The sequence below is a fragment of the Cygnus atratus genome, chromosome 2, assembly GCF_013377495.2.
Source record: "Cygnus atratus isolate AKBS03 ecotype Queensland, Australia chromosome 2, CAtr_DNAZoo_HiC_assembly, whole genome shotgun sequence".
Taxonomy (NCBI): Eukaryota; Metazoa; Chordata; class Aves; order Anseriformes; family Anatidae; genus Cygnus; species Cygnus atratus.
The window spans coordinates 56828405-56846663 of NC_066363.1; the positions used below are offsets into that span (position 1 = coordinate 56828405).

Below are 18259 nucleotides of genomic sequence, written 5' to 3' on the forward strand. Positions count from 1 at the left end.
CTGTTTACAAAAAAGACTCAGAGAGCTAAAATTTTGTTGAAACAAACATTAGCACTAATATTCTACATAAAAAGCATTTTCGTATTGAAAACATCACCCATTGCTTTTTCTCAAAATACGTGAACATAAGGTAGATAGTGTCCCTTACCTCCTCTTTTGTTTAACTTGGCATACCCTGGCACATAGCTGCTTGTCATAAATGATGAACTGCTGAAGGAGGAGTGGGGTAACGCTGAGACCAGAGCTTCATCACACTTTTCTGAAACACAAGAAGACAGATTAACTTTATGCTATTAATTATTCATACACATTAAGGGGCAATGCACTCTTTATTTTTATTTTGGGTAATAACACAGTCTTGTCACTTGTGTACATGCAGAATACATGTGGATACATCCCAACATTTCAGTAAAAATAAAACACAAAGAGAAAATAAAGACTTCAACAAAGTTAGGACAGCTGAGTAATGTTGATGCTTAACCATGAGTGACCACTCTCCTTTAGGATAATACAAACAAACAAAAAAGCCTGCCCTGATATATCTGGAAAGTTTTTGATGATATGTAAACAGTGATATAGAAAATTATTATCATGAAAGCTTTGTAAGAAGTAGATAAGATATAAACTCTCAGTTCCATAATAGAGATGCTGATAACCTGATATTTTAATAAAGAAAATAAATTAGGGCACATGAATAAATGCTTATGAATTACCACATATTACAGATTTACTCAGAAAAATAGTTAGAGAAACAATCTTTTTTCTTAATATAATCTCCATAATCCATTTGAGCACTTCACTTATATTTTACTTAGTATAAAGAAGATTAATTTAGAATTAGCATCTAAGATGGAGGAAAACCAAAATCAGAATCTTCGACTTTCTAATAAAGAAAAAAAGTTTAATACAAATCTCCTGTTGTTGTATGAAATTATGTGAATTAGAATGGAGAGAACTGGCTTTTGATTTTCCAAATGTTTAGATCAGTTAATGTACTGCTTTTTACTCTAGTCTTTCCTCAGTTACTTGAACAGATGTGTGAAATACATAGGTTAAATTACTCATTTACATTTCAGGTACAACCTACCACATAAGCAAAAAACATAAGTTCCACCAATCAACATGATTAACCTTTTTAAACACACACACTGCAAGATAAGCTTTGCTATAAATGGAAACACCCTCAACTTAAGTATGTATCTAGAAAGCCGTAGAGCATTCCTGGTAGGCACCATAATCAATACTCAGCCACATCAGATTTTGGTAAAATTAGAAAACTATGATCTGGCAGACTGGATCACATGTGGAGACATAATTAACGTTATTCTCGAAAGAGGAACTTATAAGTGAAAAAAGGGTGATTGTGAGTGAATCGAGTCACTTGTAATGCAGCTCTTGTAAAATTTCAAGTTTCATATAATGAAAAATAAAATTACTTACACAGCAATAGAAACTGGAGCACAGAAATACAAAACATCAGTTCATGAATCAGTACTCTGACATTTAACAAAATAAATACGATTTTTATTTATTTATTTTTTCCATAAATCTCTACAAGTTTTTTTATGGAAGAAAGCAAAATTCATACCAGCATAATGGTATAGGCAAGAGTAAAGTTCAATTGCTTTGCACTGAATTAAAGGACAGTTCTGAAGACTTTAGAATTCACTACCATGCTATTAAATGATGGAATTCTGACAAGGGAAGAAAAATGGTTTTAAGTGTAATTGTTTATATCACAAGACAGAAGTATTGATTCCACTTCCTTTTCCTCCCCCTGCTTTGGCTCCAGCCACACAGCATATTTTCACTCAGATCTGCAGCTGGAGAGGCCACGGTGCCTTGTGGTAACATCATGCAACCCACGCATGTGTGTCCCCAACTAGTGGGCACACACATGACCTCCGTAGCAGCAAGGGAAGACATGGAAAAAGTTTCTATATGTTAAGATCCTGCTGCTATTATTTCAAAGTAGTATATTACAGAGTAAGAACAGAAATGAGCAGCAGATTGAAGTACTTATTAGAAATTTTGTTGTAAACATCATGATCACAGTAAGAGTTACTCAAAAAACAAATCTTTATAACGTGTTTCTTTATCTATAATGCATTTTTATTATCCATAAAAATAGGTTTTCAGCTTAAAGATCGCTAGAAAATTGCTCTCTCTGACACTTCATTATTAGTGTTACCTAGCTACGGATTTGAAGGCATTCTTTGTTAATTCTGTTGTTTAAGTAAACATTTAAAAACAGAAGGACGTATAGTAAGAAATATTTAAAAATACACAGCAAAATATCTTTATAGCATTTTTCTGTGCTTATCTTACATACTATTAAGGAAAAATATCTTTTCGTTAATACTGAGAGCTACAGCTGAATATATTTCATTTTCACTTTCCTGTCGTTCCACCCCCCCCCCTATATTTCCTCACCAACTATTTTGAAATTCTGTTATAAAGAAATATGAAATGATACAGCTACTTACAGTGAAGAATGGGACTTACAAACAAAGAAAATAAACCCCAATAAACTCCTATATGTATATACATAACACAAATACATACAGAAGCACATATATGCATATCCATAATGCATACACACAGAGTAAAAATATCATTTTTTCACACAGTCTTAATTATGATGTAGGAAGGGCTCCTTAGTAGTCAGACTACCTTATGGAATTCCAAGAAAGAGGCACAGGACTTTATCAAATGCACAATAGCAACGCCAGAGGAGTGGAAGTACACAGCTACAAAAGCTCATATAGCATCTGATCCTGCATTCTTACATATTCATAAAACCCCTTACACGACATTTAAATTTGATAGGATTATTAGTATATTTTTAAAATAAAATTCATAGGTTTATATGATTTCCCCCCCTGTAATTTCATATTGAGGGGTTGGGGTAGGGAGGAAATTTCCAGCTTTCCAGAAGAATATTAGGAATAGAAAGTTGTAGCTAAAAAAAAAACACAAAAAACTAAGTACTCATGCAATTTGATCGATTACTTAATATAGTAGGGGGATATTGGTCATGATATTTTAAAAATATTTGTGAAACCCAAGGTCTATCCTAAAACCCTCAAAAAAATAATAAAAAAAAAAATCAACATTCGAACAAGGGATAAAGTATGACCAAAGTCTTAATTTCTGCACCAAAAATAAAACTGAATTTAAGACATGTTCAGAAACATGACAGATGAAAAAACACCTCTCCAAACAGCAGAACCTCAACAGAACTGTTGTTCTTTTACTGATCCCAGAAACTATTGAGAAAATCTCCACCTTTTATTTTGATAGTGATTGTTGCTACTGTTGATGAAGCTACACAAAAAGAAATATGTATACTTTTTGGAAATAGTACTAGCTTCTAAATCATCATTTGTACCCCTGTACAGCCTGCCTTCTTTCTTTGATTCATTAATCCATCCTCTTGGATTCAAAATAATAAAACAGACAAGCTTCATATAGTAAAAATTAAATAAACAAATACAACAGTATTACTGTATTTGTCAGTTGTCAATGTTGTCATGATTTTTACAGACAGTCATGACTGTTTTTCATTTGGTGCATATGCATTTTAGAAATATTGAATGTGGATGTCTGCTTTCTTAGTTTGGTTGGAATAGCCAATGATAGGGGATAAAAACAGAGTTGTTGGAGAGATGCTGGAGAGCAGCCCCACAGAGAGGGATCTGTGGGTTTCGATCAACAGCAAGCTGAACATGAGCCAGCAGTGTCCCTTGGTGGCCAGGAGGGCCAACCATATTCTGCGGTGCATCAGGCATGGCATTGCTAGCTGGCCAAGGGAAGTGATTGTCCAACTCTGTTCTGCGCCGGTGTGGCCTCACCTTGAGTACTGTATGCAGTTTTTGGTGCCGCAGTATAAGAAAGACATAAAGCTTTTAGAGTGTTCAAAGGAGGGATACAAAGATGGTGTAGTTTCTGGAAGGGAAGACATATGAGGAGTGGCTGAAGTCAAATGCTTTGTTTACTCTGGAGAAGAGGAGGCTGAGGGGAGACCTTGTGGCCTCCTTGAGGCCTTCAGCTTCTTCATGCAGGGAGTGGAGGGCAGGCGCTGAGCTCTGCTTTCTGGGGACAGTGACGGGACCCGAGGGAACAACATGGAGCTGGGACAGGGGAGGGTCAGGCTGGGTGTTAGGGAAAGGTTCTGCACCGAGATGGTAGTTGGGCACTGGGACAGGCTCCCCAGGAAGTGGTCATGGCACTGAGCCTGACAGAGTTCAAGAAGCATTTGGACAATGCTCTCAGACATATGGTCTGATTTTTTGGGTGGTCCATTGGAGTTGGACCAACACCCAGGAGTTGGACTCAATGATCCTCATGGGTCCCTTCCAACTTGGGATATTCTATGATTCTATGATTCTGTGTTTAAAAAAAAACATAAACATTCCCCCAACCCTCCACCCCCCACCCCAAGTACACTTTTATGTTTGAAAATATAGGAAATTCACCATACATGGGTGTAAATTATAGGGAAGCATTATATTTAAAATGAATAGACATGTTAAAAAAGATATTAAATCTCTTCAATAACTCATGGCTCTAGGTCCAGCAGAACAGAAGTAAAAAGACTGCTTACACAAGCTAATATTTCTAGCTTTGTATGTAAGTTCCACTAAATATATTGCACTTTTAAACCTCTTTCACAACATGAAATGCTGTTATGCTACAGATTTAAGAGGGAAAAAAAACCTTTGGGAAACTTTGGTTCTTCCAGCAGTTTTAGTTATTTCCCACAGAATCCAATCTTTTACTTACTAAAACGAGAATCATATATACCTTCCTGCTACTGAGATATAATAGCTTTCCCATATAAGTCAATGTACTGTGCCTTGTTAATCAATTACAGAACATACTCTCCTGCCAGCATCATAGCAGCAAAGAAACAAACTCTCCTCCATAACATTTATCTCAGTGATGTATTTACATTCAAGCTAACTTAGACCCATTTAAATGTTAACTTTCTGAAGCAAAACCACACTTCCACTCTACTCCTTTCTGTTCAGATAGAAAGAACCAATAGCTGTGACACAGCTACCATGATGTTTGCTACTCTGACTTTCCTATTGAGACAGAAATTGTAGTACATTTCCATCACAAACAAGTTTCCTTGAGATTCAAATACTTGGATAGATCAATGGAAGAAAGGTTACATAAAGTCAAAATCAAATACAAATGCAAAAACCTCTGCAAGCCACTATCTTCATATTCATGAATGCCAAAAGACCAGGGGAGACACCAGGGAAACACCTCTGGAAGATGACTATGCACTCGCTCTGTTCTTACATTCTTCCCTAAGCATCCACTCTTGGAAACACAATAGTAGGACAAATGGATCTTTAGGCCTACCAAGTGCAGCCTCGCATGTGTTCTGAAGTTCACGCTCAACAAAATCTAAGATAGTCTAGCCATCATGCTGGGTAGTTTATAAAAGGGCTGACTTCTATTTTGTCTGTAACTGTTTTCATTCCCACTTAGTTTATGAGCTACTTGGTAGCACAAAGAAAATGATATATGCACAAGCCCTTGATTTATCAACTTTAGAGGCTGTTACAATACCAGTGACTTCAATGATTTTGGTGGGCAAAGCAGAGTAAAAAACCTCAATGCTTCACTTCACGGAAGTCTGTTCAAATGCTTAGCATCCAGATCAATAAACAGGTCACCTGTAAAATCACTGCTATATCTTATCAAAGTGGTCTGCTCAAGAAAATGAAAAAGAACCTGAAGTTTATCTGTATCTTCTTGACATTTATATTTAGCGGTGGGTTAGAATCCATAAGAACAACTATATGTTTGTAAGTGCTTGTAGGTGTAATACTGTTCTCATTTCTTATCACAGGCATTTTTATTAATAGTTTGAAGTGGCATCTGAGGATCTCAGAGGCTCTTGCAAAGATCCTGTCAGCCAAGTAAGAATAACTAAGATGCACATAGATTTTTCCAAAAGAGAAAAACATTTGGCTATTCATAAATAGCACCCATCAGAAATAATGTATGGCAACATATTAAGAATGCTTCTGAAGAACAAAGGCTTTCCTATCATTATGGTTCACAGCGCATTAAGTAACAGGCCTTTAAAAAAATAAAATCCACACCCTTCCTTCTTCAAAATCTTCGGTCACAATTTCATATCAAATTATAATGTTATGTTCCTGCAGGATACTAGCTTTAAGGCATAAACATGATGCCCATAATGACTTCCCGAAAAAAAAAAAAAAAAAAAGAGAGAGAGAGAGAGAGAGAAACAAGAAAAAAAAAAAAAAAAAGCACCATATGGGTGTTCCAAAAGTGAAGAACTAAATAGTTGATCAATTTAGACGAAAAAAAAAAAAGTAAATGAATACAATGGCAATATTGTGCTGAGTCCAAAATAGCCACATAGCTAGCTGAATGTGAAATAGATGAGTCAATTTGAAGCAGTGTTAAAAAATGTCTGATCCAAGAAATACACAAAGCCACAGCTCTCTGACCAAAAAACAGTCTTAACCATTTCTCTTCTATACAACATGTTCACTGTACAAACAGAACACTTACAACACAAAACCAAAATTCTTAACTATTACCATTACATCTAACTCATTAATTACACAGAAATCCCTGCCAATGCAAGGGAGGGGGAAAACAAAAATAAAAACAAACAAACAAAAAAAAAACACTTTAAGAGAACTTTTAATCCTTACTTGTAATGCAAAAGAGTCTTGTTTATGAATCCTAATGTAAATGTTGGGGACCAAGGGATATAATCAGATCATCTGTGTTTAATCTGTACTGTGTGTTAATGCTAGTTAGTCTAAACACATTTCTCTCCCCCTGTTTGAATATGTAGAGTGATCTCTCAATAGTGTGCTCAGGAAAAATAAGAGGCCACCAAGCACTTGTGAAAAGCAGTCATGAGATTGCTAGGGTGCTCTGGAAAGTGGATAAATACATAGGGGAATTGGCATATCTTCAATGACAACCAACAGGAATATTAATGCAGCTGTTTTGGATTGCAGTGTATTAGTATGCTGAGACAGCCTTACTTTCCATATTGTATAGGCAGATTTATCATCTGAAATGAATATTAGAATGCACGATGTTTAATTCACAAGACTGTGTCCCTCCAAAGATAGGAATAAATAAGCATAAGCTGCTAGAACATTTTATGCACTGTTTCAAATGAACTTCTGAAATGATGATGACTTGAAAGTGGGAGATGTTATAAAGCAGCTCTTGGTCAATGGTAACCCCTTTAACAAAATCAGTTGTATACGCTGCTGTTATTGAGGACAACCTTTCATTGGTTTAACTTCATTGGCAACAAGAAAAGCAACCTCAACCAAGTGTCACAGCCTGTTGCTCAGTAATGGTAAAGCTCCACCTAAACCACAATGTGGGATGTGAAGAGTGATGGAGAAGCCCTTTTCCTAGTCCTTGGAAGGACCAATAATGAAACAATGAAAACTGATGATAGTGACAATACCACTATGCAGGGTACACCTCATGTTCCACGTTCTGAAGTCAACAAGAAATCAGTGAAGACCTTATCAAAGAAGACCATATTTTAAAGGGGAAAGGAAATATATGCCTGTCAGGTGTACTTGCTAGACGTAGCCTTTGGTACATTTGGGGTAGTTAAATAACCTTTTATCTTTTGCTTGTTACTTTTTTTTTTTTTTTTTAACTGTGGGAAGAGACCTTAAAGATCATGGGCAGGGATATCACCCACTAGAACAGGTTGCCCAGGACGTTATCCAACCAGCTCTTAAACACCTCCAGGGATGGTGAATCCACAATCTCTTTGGGCAACCTGTTCCAGTGCCTCACAACCCTCTGAGTGAAGAACTTCCTCCAAACCTCTAATCTAAATCTCCCCTCTTTTAGTTTAAAATCATTCCCCCTTGTCCCGTCATTGTCTGCCTGAGCAAATTCTCCACCTTTTTTATAAGCCCCCTTTAAGTACTGAGAAGCTGCAATGAGATCATCCTCATGCCTTCTCTTCTCTAGGCTGCACAGCCCCAGCTCTCTCAGCCTTTCTTCATAGGAGAGGTGCTCCAGCCCTCTTATCATCTTCGTGGCCCTTCTCTGGACTCACTCTAACAGCTCCACATCCTTCTTGTGCTGGGGGCCCCAGACCTGGACACAGCACTCCAAGTGGGGCCTCACAAGGGCAGAGCAGAAGGAGACAATCACCTCCCTCGACCTGCTGGCTGCTCCTCTTCTGATGCAGCCCATTCAAAACTGCATCAAAAGCCCAGTTGGCCTTCTGGGCTGCAAGCATGCACTGCTGGCTCACGTCAAAATTTTCATCTACTAAAATACACCATAAAGTGGATTATATTTTTACATGATTATTTTAAAGATAAAAAGCTAACTTTACTGCCCAGGAATTTGCTTGGGCCACTTTACTGACCAAATAGGGATGAGGATTGGTAGAGTGGAAGCTTCACTGCAGAAGGGAAGCTCCCTTCTGTCCCACCAAGTTGGACTCCTTCTAAATAATGCTTACATGGCAGTGTAACAAAACATATAAACAATTTTTTTAAATTTTTATTTTTTTTTAAATACCTTAAGGCGCAACAGAGCTGCATGTGCAAACAGGGTAATACGCTACACACACGAGTTCCCTTACCAGCTACCATTCCCATTTGCATGTCAGAAAGTCAATGTGAGTCTTACATAAGTCTCATTTGCCTTCTTGCTTTCTTTCTCTTGGACTCTGTGTATTATTTTCTCAGTGTGCTCTTGTGAGTATACTGTGTTTTCTGTATTGCAGAAAACTTCAGATTCTGCACATGAATGAAATTTCACAGGACAGTCTTCACAGACTGCTAGGGAGCCACGTTTACACTCAGTTTCATGAGCAAATGAGTCCAAGTATAACTGGATCTTTTCTGTAAATATCTCTGGAGTTCAGCTGTAATCTAAATGATTAGAGGAGCTAATATGGATTGCCTGGGATGTTTCACATTTGACTTCAAGCTGCATACCATCAATAGAGATAACACATTACTCAAAAGGGTGGCTGCTGCTGAAGAGGAAGAAAATATAGCAGCTATTTTCCCTCCTCTGCGGTGAAGCCATAAACTATATGAATTTAGTGGTCTCCACACAACACAATCTTTACTGCTCAAGGCTACTTATTCTGAGGCTTACTTCAAGAAATAACAAGAGTATTCCCCTCTCCTCTCCATGCCTTTCTGTGGATCTCTATAAGAAAGGGAACAAGTCCCAGGTAATGTTTACTGTGGAGTGTACTTTGTTCACAGCGGAGAACAGGAAGTCAGGCCTGTTTCTTTGTTCCACCTCTGCTTTTGGAATTACTCTTCAGGCAACACTGGATGAGCCACCAGGGTCACATTTCTAAAAAGGTATTCAGATGCCCAGAGACACAAACAATAAATGTTTTTCCGAAGTATCTTTTTAACTGAACTTTTTTTCCGACACCTACTGACTAATTTAAGAGTAGACAAAGCCTTATTAATCTCAAAGGTCATGGTATGGCTACATATTTTGTCTCCTATAAAGTAGAACCCCATTCAATTCAAGGGCCAGGTTACTAATAAATCAGAAAGCTTTCTTGTTTTGTGGATTTATTAAACAAATATGTGTAACTGCATGTGGGAAATATTCAAAATAGTAGTATCATAACAATAGCATACAGGTACAGTGTGACTACAACCAGACATTTCCGGCTGCACTGCCTTACCAAATGGCATACAACATGCTCCACAGCAATCTATACTCTCCATACTTCTATCTAACCTCTGAAATTGTGAAAAGACTTAAAGGAAATGTTATTAATTACTGTGACCTACAATTTAAACTGATAGAGTACAATATTTAATTTGTAAAATATCTAAATATCTAAAATAACTAATTTGGAATCTTTACACATACAGAGGTGTACAAAGCAGACTCTTGAAATTCAGATTTAACGTACGTTTCAACATTTCACAAAAGGAAAATAGAAAAATTGTGTGCCCAAATTTTGTACTTCTTCATTTTTCAGGAATTTTTCAAAAAAAAAAAATCAATAAAGAATATAAAAGAAATATATATTTTCTAAAGGATTTTATATTTGGAAAGAATGGAGGTCCTTAAAATTAAATGAATGTCTTTATTATTTATAAGCATTTAATTTTGAATGATTTAAAAATTATTAAATACATTATTTTATTGTTTCTGAAATACAGCTCAGTAAGGTTTTTTGTTTTGTCTTGTTTTTCTTTTTGTTTCATTTGTTTGTTTTTAGTTAGAAAAATGTGGAAAGAAAAAAGCCCACTCTGGAGACAGGGAGATTTTCCTACCATTTGAATGTACACTGAAAACTAACCCAAATTTCTGTTTTTGTTGTAGAGTCTGCAGAACTATCCTAATATTGATCAAGAATCATAGGAAAGCATAGTCCACACACATTTAGAATTTGGCAGTTGTTCATGCCATCCTGCTATTTCATCTTTTATGAATAATAAATTTATAAACTGTTTTGCATAGTATGCACCTGGAAGAGTTACAAGGTGAAATCTTCCATCCTATTTGTTCATTTATTTATTTATTTTACAAAATCAGGTCAATTGTATGTGGAATATTCAGAAGCAAATCAGTCTGGTTGTACACTTGGGATTTCATTAAACTGTCCTTAGTTCATAAGGAATAATAAAGTCTCAAACCCAAGCAAAGTTAAATTCATAAATATTTTTTTTGCAAATTATCCAATCCTCAGATGCCTCTTCTGAGTTTTTAACCTTCTGACACCTAAATATTCTTCCTCACTTTTTCATTACTGTAAATACCTGAATGTTATGGAGGATGTTACAGCCAATAAAGTTCCTTCTCAGATATCTTTGCAGGTAGGTAGGATTTTTCCCTGACTGAGGTACCTATCTGAGTTAAGTTTGGAGAAGCCAACCTTGGAGTAAGGTTTCAATGAAAGCTTAGAGAAGAACCCACAAGGCTGGACGAGAGAAGAGATCTCTGAAAATCTTCTTGATTTATCTTGCCAAGTCCCATTAGCTTAAAATACATTTTCCAATTACCTTGCCTGTGTTCTCTCTCAGTCTACCTTACATTAACAAGCAGCATCTGTTTTTTTGTTTGGTGTGCCTGTTTGTTTGTTTTTCAAGACCCACAGATAATGCATGATGACTAGTTCCCTGAATGACACCATATCCAGTCAGTTTAACTTTTCGTGATCACTTCAACAGGTTTCCATCTCTAAAATTAAGCTTTTATCTTTGAAGGGAACAAAACAAGTAACAACCAAAGCAGTATACCACAAGTGCAAAACAAAGATATTTTCAGCATTTTGTACAGAACCTACACCATTGTAGACATCATACCATTTCACAAAATGAAAGAATTTAATTTCATAAGAGATGATAAAATGCTTTTATCCACCCATTTGCAGATTGGTTAGGATGCTTGGCAGAATTCTCAAGTTAACTCATAGCAAAAGCTTGAGATTCCTCTCTGAATGCTTTTTATACTAGAAAGCTACGCATTCCCCATAATGGCTGTGAAGAAAACTCTGCTCCTACCAGGCAGAAAAAAATATTTAATACCATGAATACAAAACAACAACAAAGAAAAAAATTATCGGGGTATGCAAAATGCAGACAATGGTTTCTCAATTTGCACAGCCAAAAATAAATATTACTTCAGAAAAAACAAAGTTGTTTTTTTTTTTTTTTCCCATAGACATTAATTCCATGTTTGTGCACTGCTGTTTACTTTCATTGTCTCTTTAGAGTAGTTCTGTAGCCATGGGATAATCAGCACAACAAGCAAACTGCTTGTATTTCACCATCCTTCCCTCCTCCCCCCCCGGGGTTTTCTAACAGAAGTAAAATTTAGGAATAAGGTTAATACTTAAACTGAATGATTTAATCTCATGAGAAGAAAATAGCAAACATTTTTAAATATCCATGTCAATTCTTTTTTCTAACGGAGGAGAGCTAAATTGAGAACCATCAGTCAGAAAAATGAACTCAGGTTTTTCAATGCCAACTAGTTTATAATCCCATAAAATGCAGTGTGGACACAACATTTAGTTTATATGTGCCCAAAGTCCAGCTTTTTATTCTACATTCATTGGAGACATTACAATCTTAGCAGGGAAAAAAAATCTATCACCGTTTTCATTATTGTGAGGAGATACAGATTTGGAGTGTTGCAGGTCTTTCTAATTTTCTTAAAAGGGAATAAAATACCAACAAAAGGAAAGCCAGGCCTTTACTAATCCTCAGCATGAACACAAGCAGCAGTATCAAGGAACTGCATAGTCAGATGCTGAACTCCTCAATTTAAGCAACCACCTTTGGTGGGTGTGGGAGAAAGAAAAGGCTAGCTCAGTTTTTCACTTTATACAAAGTGCAGACCCCAATCTCTGCTAGGGTCATTATCTTCTTTGACATTGTTATTAAAAATACAACTAATATATAATTTCATTTAATTTACTTTACCTGCTTTGTAATGTTTTGAAATACTAATTCGTTATGAAATACTTTTTTCTTCATCACACCAGAATGATGCCACTAAGATGAGCATCCAAATTACATCACATTATACTAAAGAAACTGGAATATAGAATATGATTTATTTATATTTTGTCCTGATAATTTAATACACATCAAATGGTTTTAAAGGCTCATGTTAAAGAAAAAAAAACTTCTTTTCTTAACAAAAAATAAATTGATTTTTAAACTTTGTTTTAATTTTCTAGTATCATTTACATAATGAAGATATGGCTGGTTATGCAATAAGCATGCATCCAGTAACGTCTCATTATAATGTCAGTATAAGCATTGCTTTCATACCTTCACATCCTCCTAATAGCTTTAGCCAAAAAGTACTGATACATTGACACTAGTCTACACTATGCAACTGATTAAGGGCCAGTGCTTGTGCACTTGATCAGAAAAAAAAAAAAAACACTAAATTTTACAATAACACAAATTTGATTCAGAAGAAGGAATTATATTATTTACTTTACTTCTTAATTATCTCATGCCTGTCCTTTTGGAAAATGACTTGCGGGATTCAACTAGAATCCAACTAGAGGCAGAATTTTACACATCAAGTTACCACATGTTCTGTTTCTTATTGGTACTCATTCTTTCATTTTTAAGAAAGAAAAAAAAAAAGTTAAAGAGGTCTAACTCATAAGATTTTTTGAAGAGGACATAAGGGAAAAAGTTGGCAAGGAATCATTCTGTAAGGATGGTTGGGTTTTGTTTTTTGCTTATAGGGAGGCACACATACAATCCAAAAGACACAATGGCCATTGATATTCCACAGAACACCTGAGGAAGTCATGGAGTAAAATAAAACATGAGGATAAACAGAACAATCACAGAAGATACCAATAATTGGTTGCAGAGGACACTACAGCCTCATCTTAGTTTAGACTTTCTGTTTGGATTTCTTCCCTTCAAGTGCTTCTATGAACTGTGAGAAATGTGATGACTTTCTGCCCAAAGAACCTCACAGGAGATATATAAGAAAACAGGTACCTATAATACATAAAATATATTGTGACTAAATAAATATTGTGGTGTCTTTTTTTTCCCAAAGCAAAAACGTGTTTGTATTTTCCTGTATAAAACAAATTATGTCAACATTTCAAAATGAGCTACTTAACTGAAAGACCATTATTGACCAGGCTATAGAATGCAAATCACAGGACATCCACTGTCTGTCAGATCAGCGTTGCTAATTCAGATCTTAATGGTAATGCAATACAGGTAGAGACTGAATTGGACCAATGGAAGGATGGTGAGGCAAATACTATTATTACCTTCACTCTTTGCATTGCCCCGTGCAGAATTCATCTCATTTTGGAAGGAACTGACCAAGCATCCTTAAGCAAGTTAGTTTTGCTATTCCCAGTGGAACACTTTATATCCACATTCAGTCCATTACTGTGACAAAGATTCTTTGTTTTAAAAAGAAAGCAGAAGAAAACTTGAAGTAGGAAACCCAGTTACCTGCTTCTGATCTTAATGGTGATCAAAACTGATTTTAAAAGGGCTTAACCAAGCATAGGGCTAGTGCACCATTGATCCCTTTCTTTTGCTTTGGAGGCTAATTATAACAAATCCAGTTTTGTTTGTTTGTTTGTTTGTTTGTTTAATAACAACAAATGTATTTACAATGGCCCAAGTATTCATATTTCCTTTTTGTCTCATAAAATCATAGAATATCCTGAGTCGGAAAAGAACCATTCAGAAATGCTCATTAAACAGAATAATGTAATTCATTGTTTTGAAAGCTGGATGGGAGAATGTTATGCATATAGGTTTGCAAGACAGATTTTTACATACAACATGCCACTGCATTTCTCCCTCCAATTTAAATGATCACACCTGCTTTACTTTAATGTGCTATGGAAATCCAACCCAATGTGTTTTACAACAGCACTAGTTGTCCAGCTTATTCTGCAGTTAACATGTCTTTTTTTGAATGAAAAATGTGTTGTCTTTTTTTTTTTTTTTCTAATTATCAAATGCAAATGGTGTTGACTATAGCATTGTCTATTACGGTATCCTCATTATCATGCACATATACTTCTGAGACATTTTTAAGGCCAAGAGTACTTAGTAATTATACTTGGTAAAACCTTATTATTACTACATGTTTAACATGTCAGCCAAGGAAAACAGCACAGTTAAATTAGCATATCTGAAAAATAAAGGTGATTTATAATTACAGCCCATTCTCTCCAATTTTAATCAGATATCTGAACACTGAGTGCCACAAATTACCTTTTCTGGATCATGAGTTCCCATTATGTTTCAAGTGAAGGATGATTGTTGTAAATACAAATGTATACATAAATACATATGTAAATATAACAGTATGTATGCATACATACATACATACAGCAACGAAGAGTCATCTGTAAGACTTTCTAACTGTAATAAGTTCTGGTGCCCAGGTAGCAGCAGGGGCCTGCCGGGCCGCTCTGTGAGGCGAGGCCAGGGCTGCCCCATGCTGGCTCCAGCAGCCCCACCACAGAGCCCGGCTGAGCCCCTCGGCCATAGGTGGGCTCCTCGGGGAGAGCGGAGCTCAGCAAGGGCCAAACGCTGCCCGGCAGTGAGGAAAGGAGTGCGAGAAGCAGCCCTGCGAGCAGCCAGGGCAGGAGGTGCTCCAGGCACCCAGCAGAGCATGCCCTGCAGCCCCTGGAGAGCCCAGTCTGGAGCAGGGGAGAGGTGTGAGGAGGAAGGGGCGGCACAGAGGAGCTGCTGGGGGTGGCCGCAGCCCTCGCTCCTCAGCCCCCTGCTCTGCTTGGGAACTTGGGGGAGGTAGGAGTCCAGTGGGTGAGCCTGGGAAGCAGGTGGGGTGGGGTGAAGGTGTTCTAGTCTTTGTTTCCCTCCACCCAACTCTATTTGGGAATAAATCAAATTAATTTTCCCCAAGGTGAGTCTGTTTTGCCTGTAATGGTAATTACTAAGTGATCTCCCTGTCTTTATCTTGACCTGTGAACTTTTCCATCTTATTTTCTCCTCTGCCTTGTTGAGACTGCCTCAGCAAGTGAGCAGCTGGGTGGGAGTCCAGCAGCCAGCCAAGGTCAGCACAGCACAGCACCTAACATTCAGATGTCAGAGAGCTGATTTTGCATTGGTTGCCAAAGACATCACACAGGTTCATGACAATAATATTGACGAAATGCAGTGTAAAAACATTAAATGCTTTTACAAATCTATTCAAATGCATCTACAGAACACTGAATTCATTTGTGGAATGAATTCTCAGTATTTAAATTGCTTCTTCAGGTAGTGCTTTGTCTTCGGGATAATATTTGCGCCCAAATAGCTGTGAAGGTGAGTATGGATACTATCCTGAATTCATATTTTATTCTACATTTCAAGCAGACAGTTTAAATTGCTTCATTGGGATATATGCATCATCAACAATAATACACTTTCATTAAAGCACTATGAAGCATTTTTGAATCTGCGTATTCAATAGTGTGCTGGGAACTTTAAACACAGTATATTGCCAATCACCTTAAACACAGCAATTATGCTATTTTGTAATAAGACAGTCTCATATTTAGGTCTCTAACAAGATTTGGATGTTTTCATCAAACCTCAAATAACCTGCACAATGCACTGAAACTTTGTCCATTTAAGGATGAGTAAATTACTTCACTACTACTTATCTAGAATGACACTGGGTAAAGATCGCCAAAAAGCTTGATTTTTTTTTTCTTTTAATTCAAATGCAAATGAAGGATATCCAGTCAGAATAAGGAAAATCTGCTATTGTATTATTTCTAAGATCATACCCCATATGCAACAGAGCCTTTCAAACTTTTTTTCTCCATCCCATTCCTACCCCATAACAGATTAATGAAGATACATCTGATCAAGTAAGTATAATTAAGATCTTTTGTTCCCCCAAAAATGAAGTCAGATGTTGAAAACAAATATTCAGTATAAACAAAATTCAAGTAAAAAATAAAATAATAATAATAATAATAAAAAAGTCAAACTGATGTGTCATGGGCCTCTGATTTTTCTCAATAAATTCTCCTTAAATAAAAGTAAAAATAAAAATAAAATAAAATAAAGGAATGTGTATTTATTAATACCTTTTCTAAAAGAAGTAAAACTTCTCACTTCTGTTCATTTCTTTCTTGGCATTAATTTAATTAAGCCATTCTTAATTCCATTTACAAAGTTAACTTCTATATTCAATGCAGTTTATCAGGACAGTAGGCTGAATGTGTAAAGAATTAATTTTGTCTCATAAATGAACAAGATCAGAGGAAAATAAAATCAATAGCTAAGTGATCACAGTTAACCAAAAAGTTCCATTCTGCTTTCTTATGAAGAATGATGGAATGTCATTTTATTGAATTCAAGGAAGTTGTGACTGCTGCATCATTAAAGTGTTCAAGATCAGGTTGGATGGGGCTTTGAGCAAATTGATCTAGAGAAAGATGTCCCTGCACAAGTGTATGTGGGGGGGGGGGGAGTGTTGAGACACACACTAAATGATTTTTAAAGGTCTCTTCTAACCCAAACCATAATTTATTTTCTTTTGAATGATTGCACTGGCTGCATGCTATTTTACCTGAAAAAAATTAGAGCTGGGGATTTCAATTTCAGTTGAGATAAATCAGTCTCCACTAATCAATTTTCATCTGTACACTGGCTGAGACACAGACTTTTGCATTGAGATTTCAAGCTACATTAAAAGAGTATAAGAGACAGCCTAACTTTTATGCTGTCATTTTATAGAATGTTTACTCTGAACAGGTACCTCACAAAATGCACCTTCTGCTGAGTAATTAATTATACAGGGAAAATACTTGGAGATATTTTCTAGTTGTAGAAAATCCAGGTTGATTGCTGTCAGACTAAGTTTATGAATGGATGTGCTGCACATTCAGAAAACGCTGTCTCCCTGTAGCTATGTTGAACTTACAGACACGAAGAGCATCAGTTCTGGCAGTGGTACAAAAGCATCATAATTGACTTCAGGGAGAGGCAGCAGTTTATCAAAGAAGTGTAATGAGAGCAGAATTGAGCCTAGTGCCAATAGTACAGTTTTCAGTCATAATTACATAGCAATTAGCTCACTTTCCTTCTGCTTTTCAGTTCTGATCAGTCTTTATGATAGTTTGTTATATTCGCCTGTGGAAAATGACTTCTAAATGAGGGAAAATGGAAGACAAAACAAGTGTAAGCAAGAAATAAAACAACAAATAAGCATATATACTCAGAATAATACCATTACTATATTAATATAGTTGATATTTACTATGCCCTGTGAAATGACTTCAGCATTCAGAACCATGAAGATTTTACTAGCTTTCATCACAGCTTGGCATCACATGCCCTTGCAAGCAGTGCAAAAGAGACAAGCACTAAATAAGTGAGGAATAAGTTATCAGTAGAGAAAATGTTTATGGATAAGGGTTTGGTAACACAAGTTAAACTTCCAAGACTACTATCCTAGGCAGTTTGGTACATATTGTACTAGACATCCCTGGAAGTAAAAAAATCTGCTGGTCTCATTTGTGCTAGAGAACTACAAAAAAAACAAAAACACAGTTATAAAAAATTGCAATTCCTAATGACAGGACACAGAGAGGGGATCTTTAGGGCATACTTGCAAGCAAGTTACAATTGTGAAGCAGACAGCAGCCTTTTTGTTCAGGATTCCCAACTGAATATTTTGTTCTTAGTTATGACAGAGTTAAGCCCTGAGGTTGTTCTATTGGACTACTACCTTAAAC

At 36.3% G+C, this 18259-nt stretch overlaps 1 protein-coding gene across 1 annotated transcript in view; it reads right to left on the reverse strand.

Annotated features, from left to right (window-relative positions):
* CNTNAP2 (contactin associated protein 2) overlaps positions 1-18259 on the reverse strand; it is a 1162302-nt gene that overhangs the window by 799934 nt on the left and 344109 nt on the right. The window contains exon 2 of the mRNA XM_035552545.2: positions 149-259. Coding sequence (XP_035408438.1) covers positions 149-259 — 111 coding nt within the window. The remainder of the gene's footprint in view (positions 1-148; positions 260-18259) is intronic.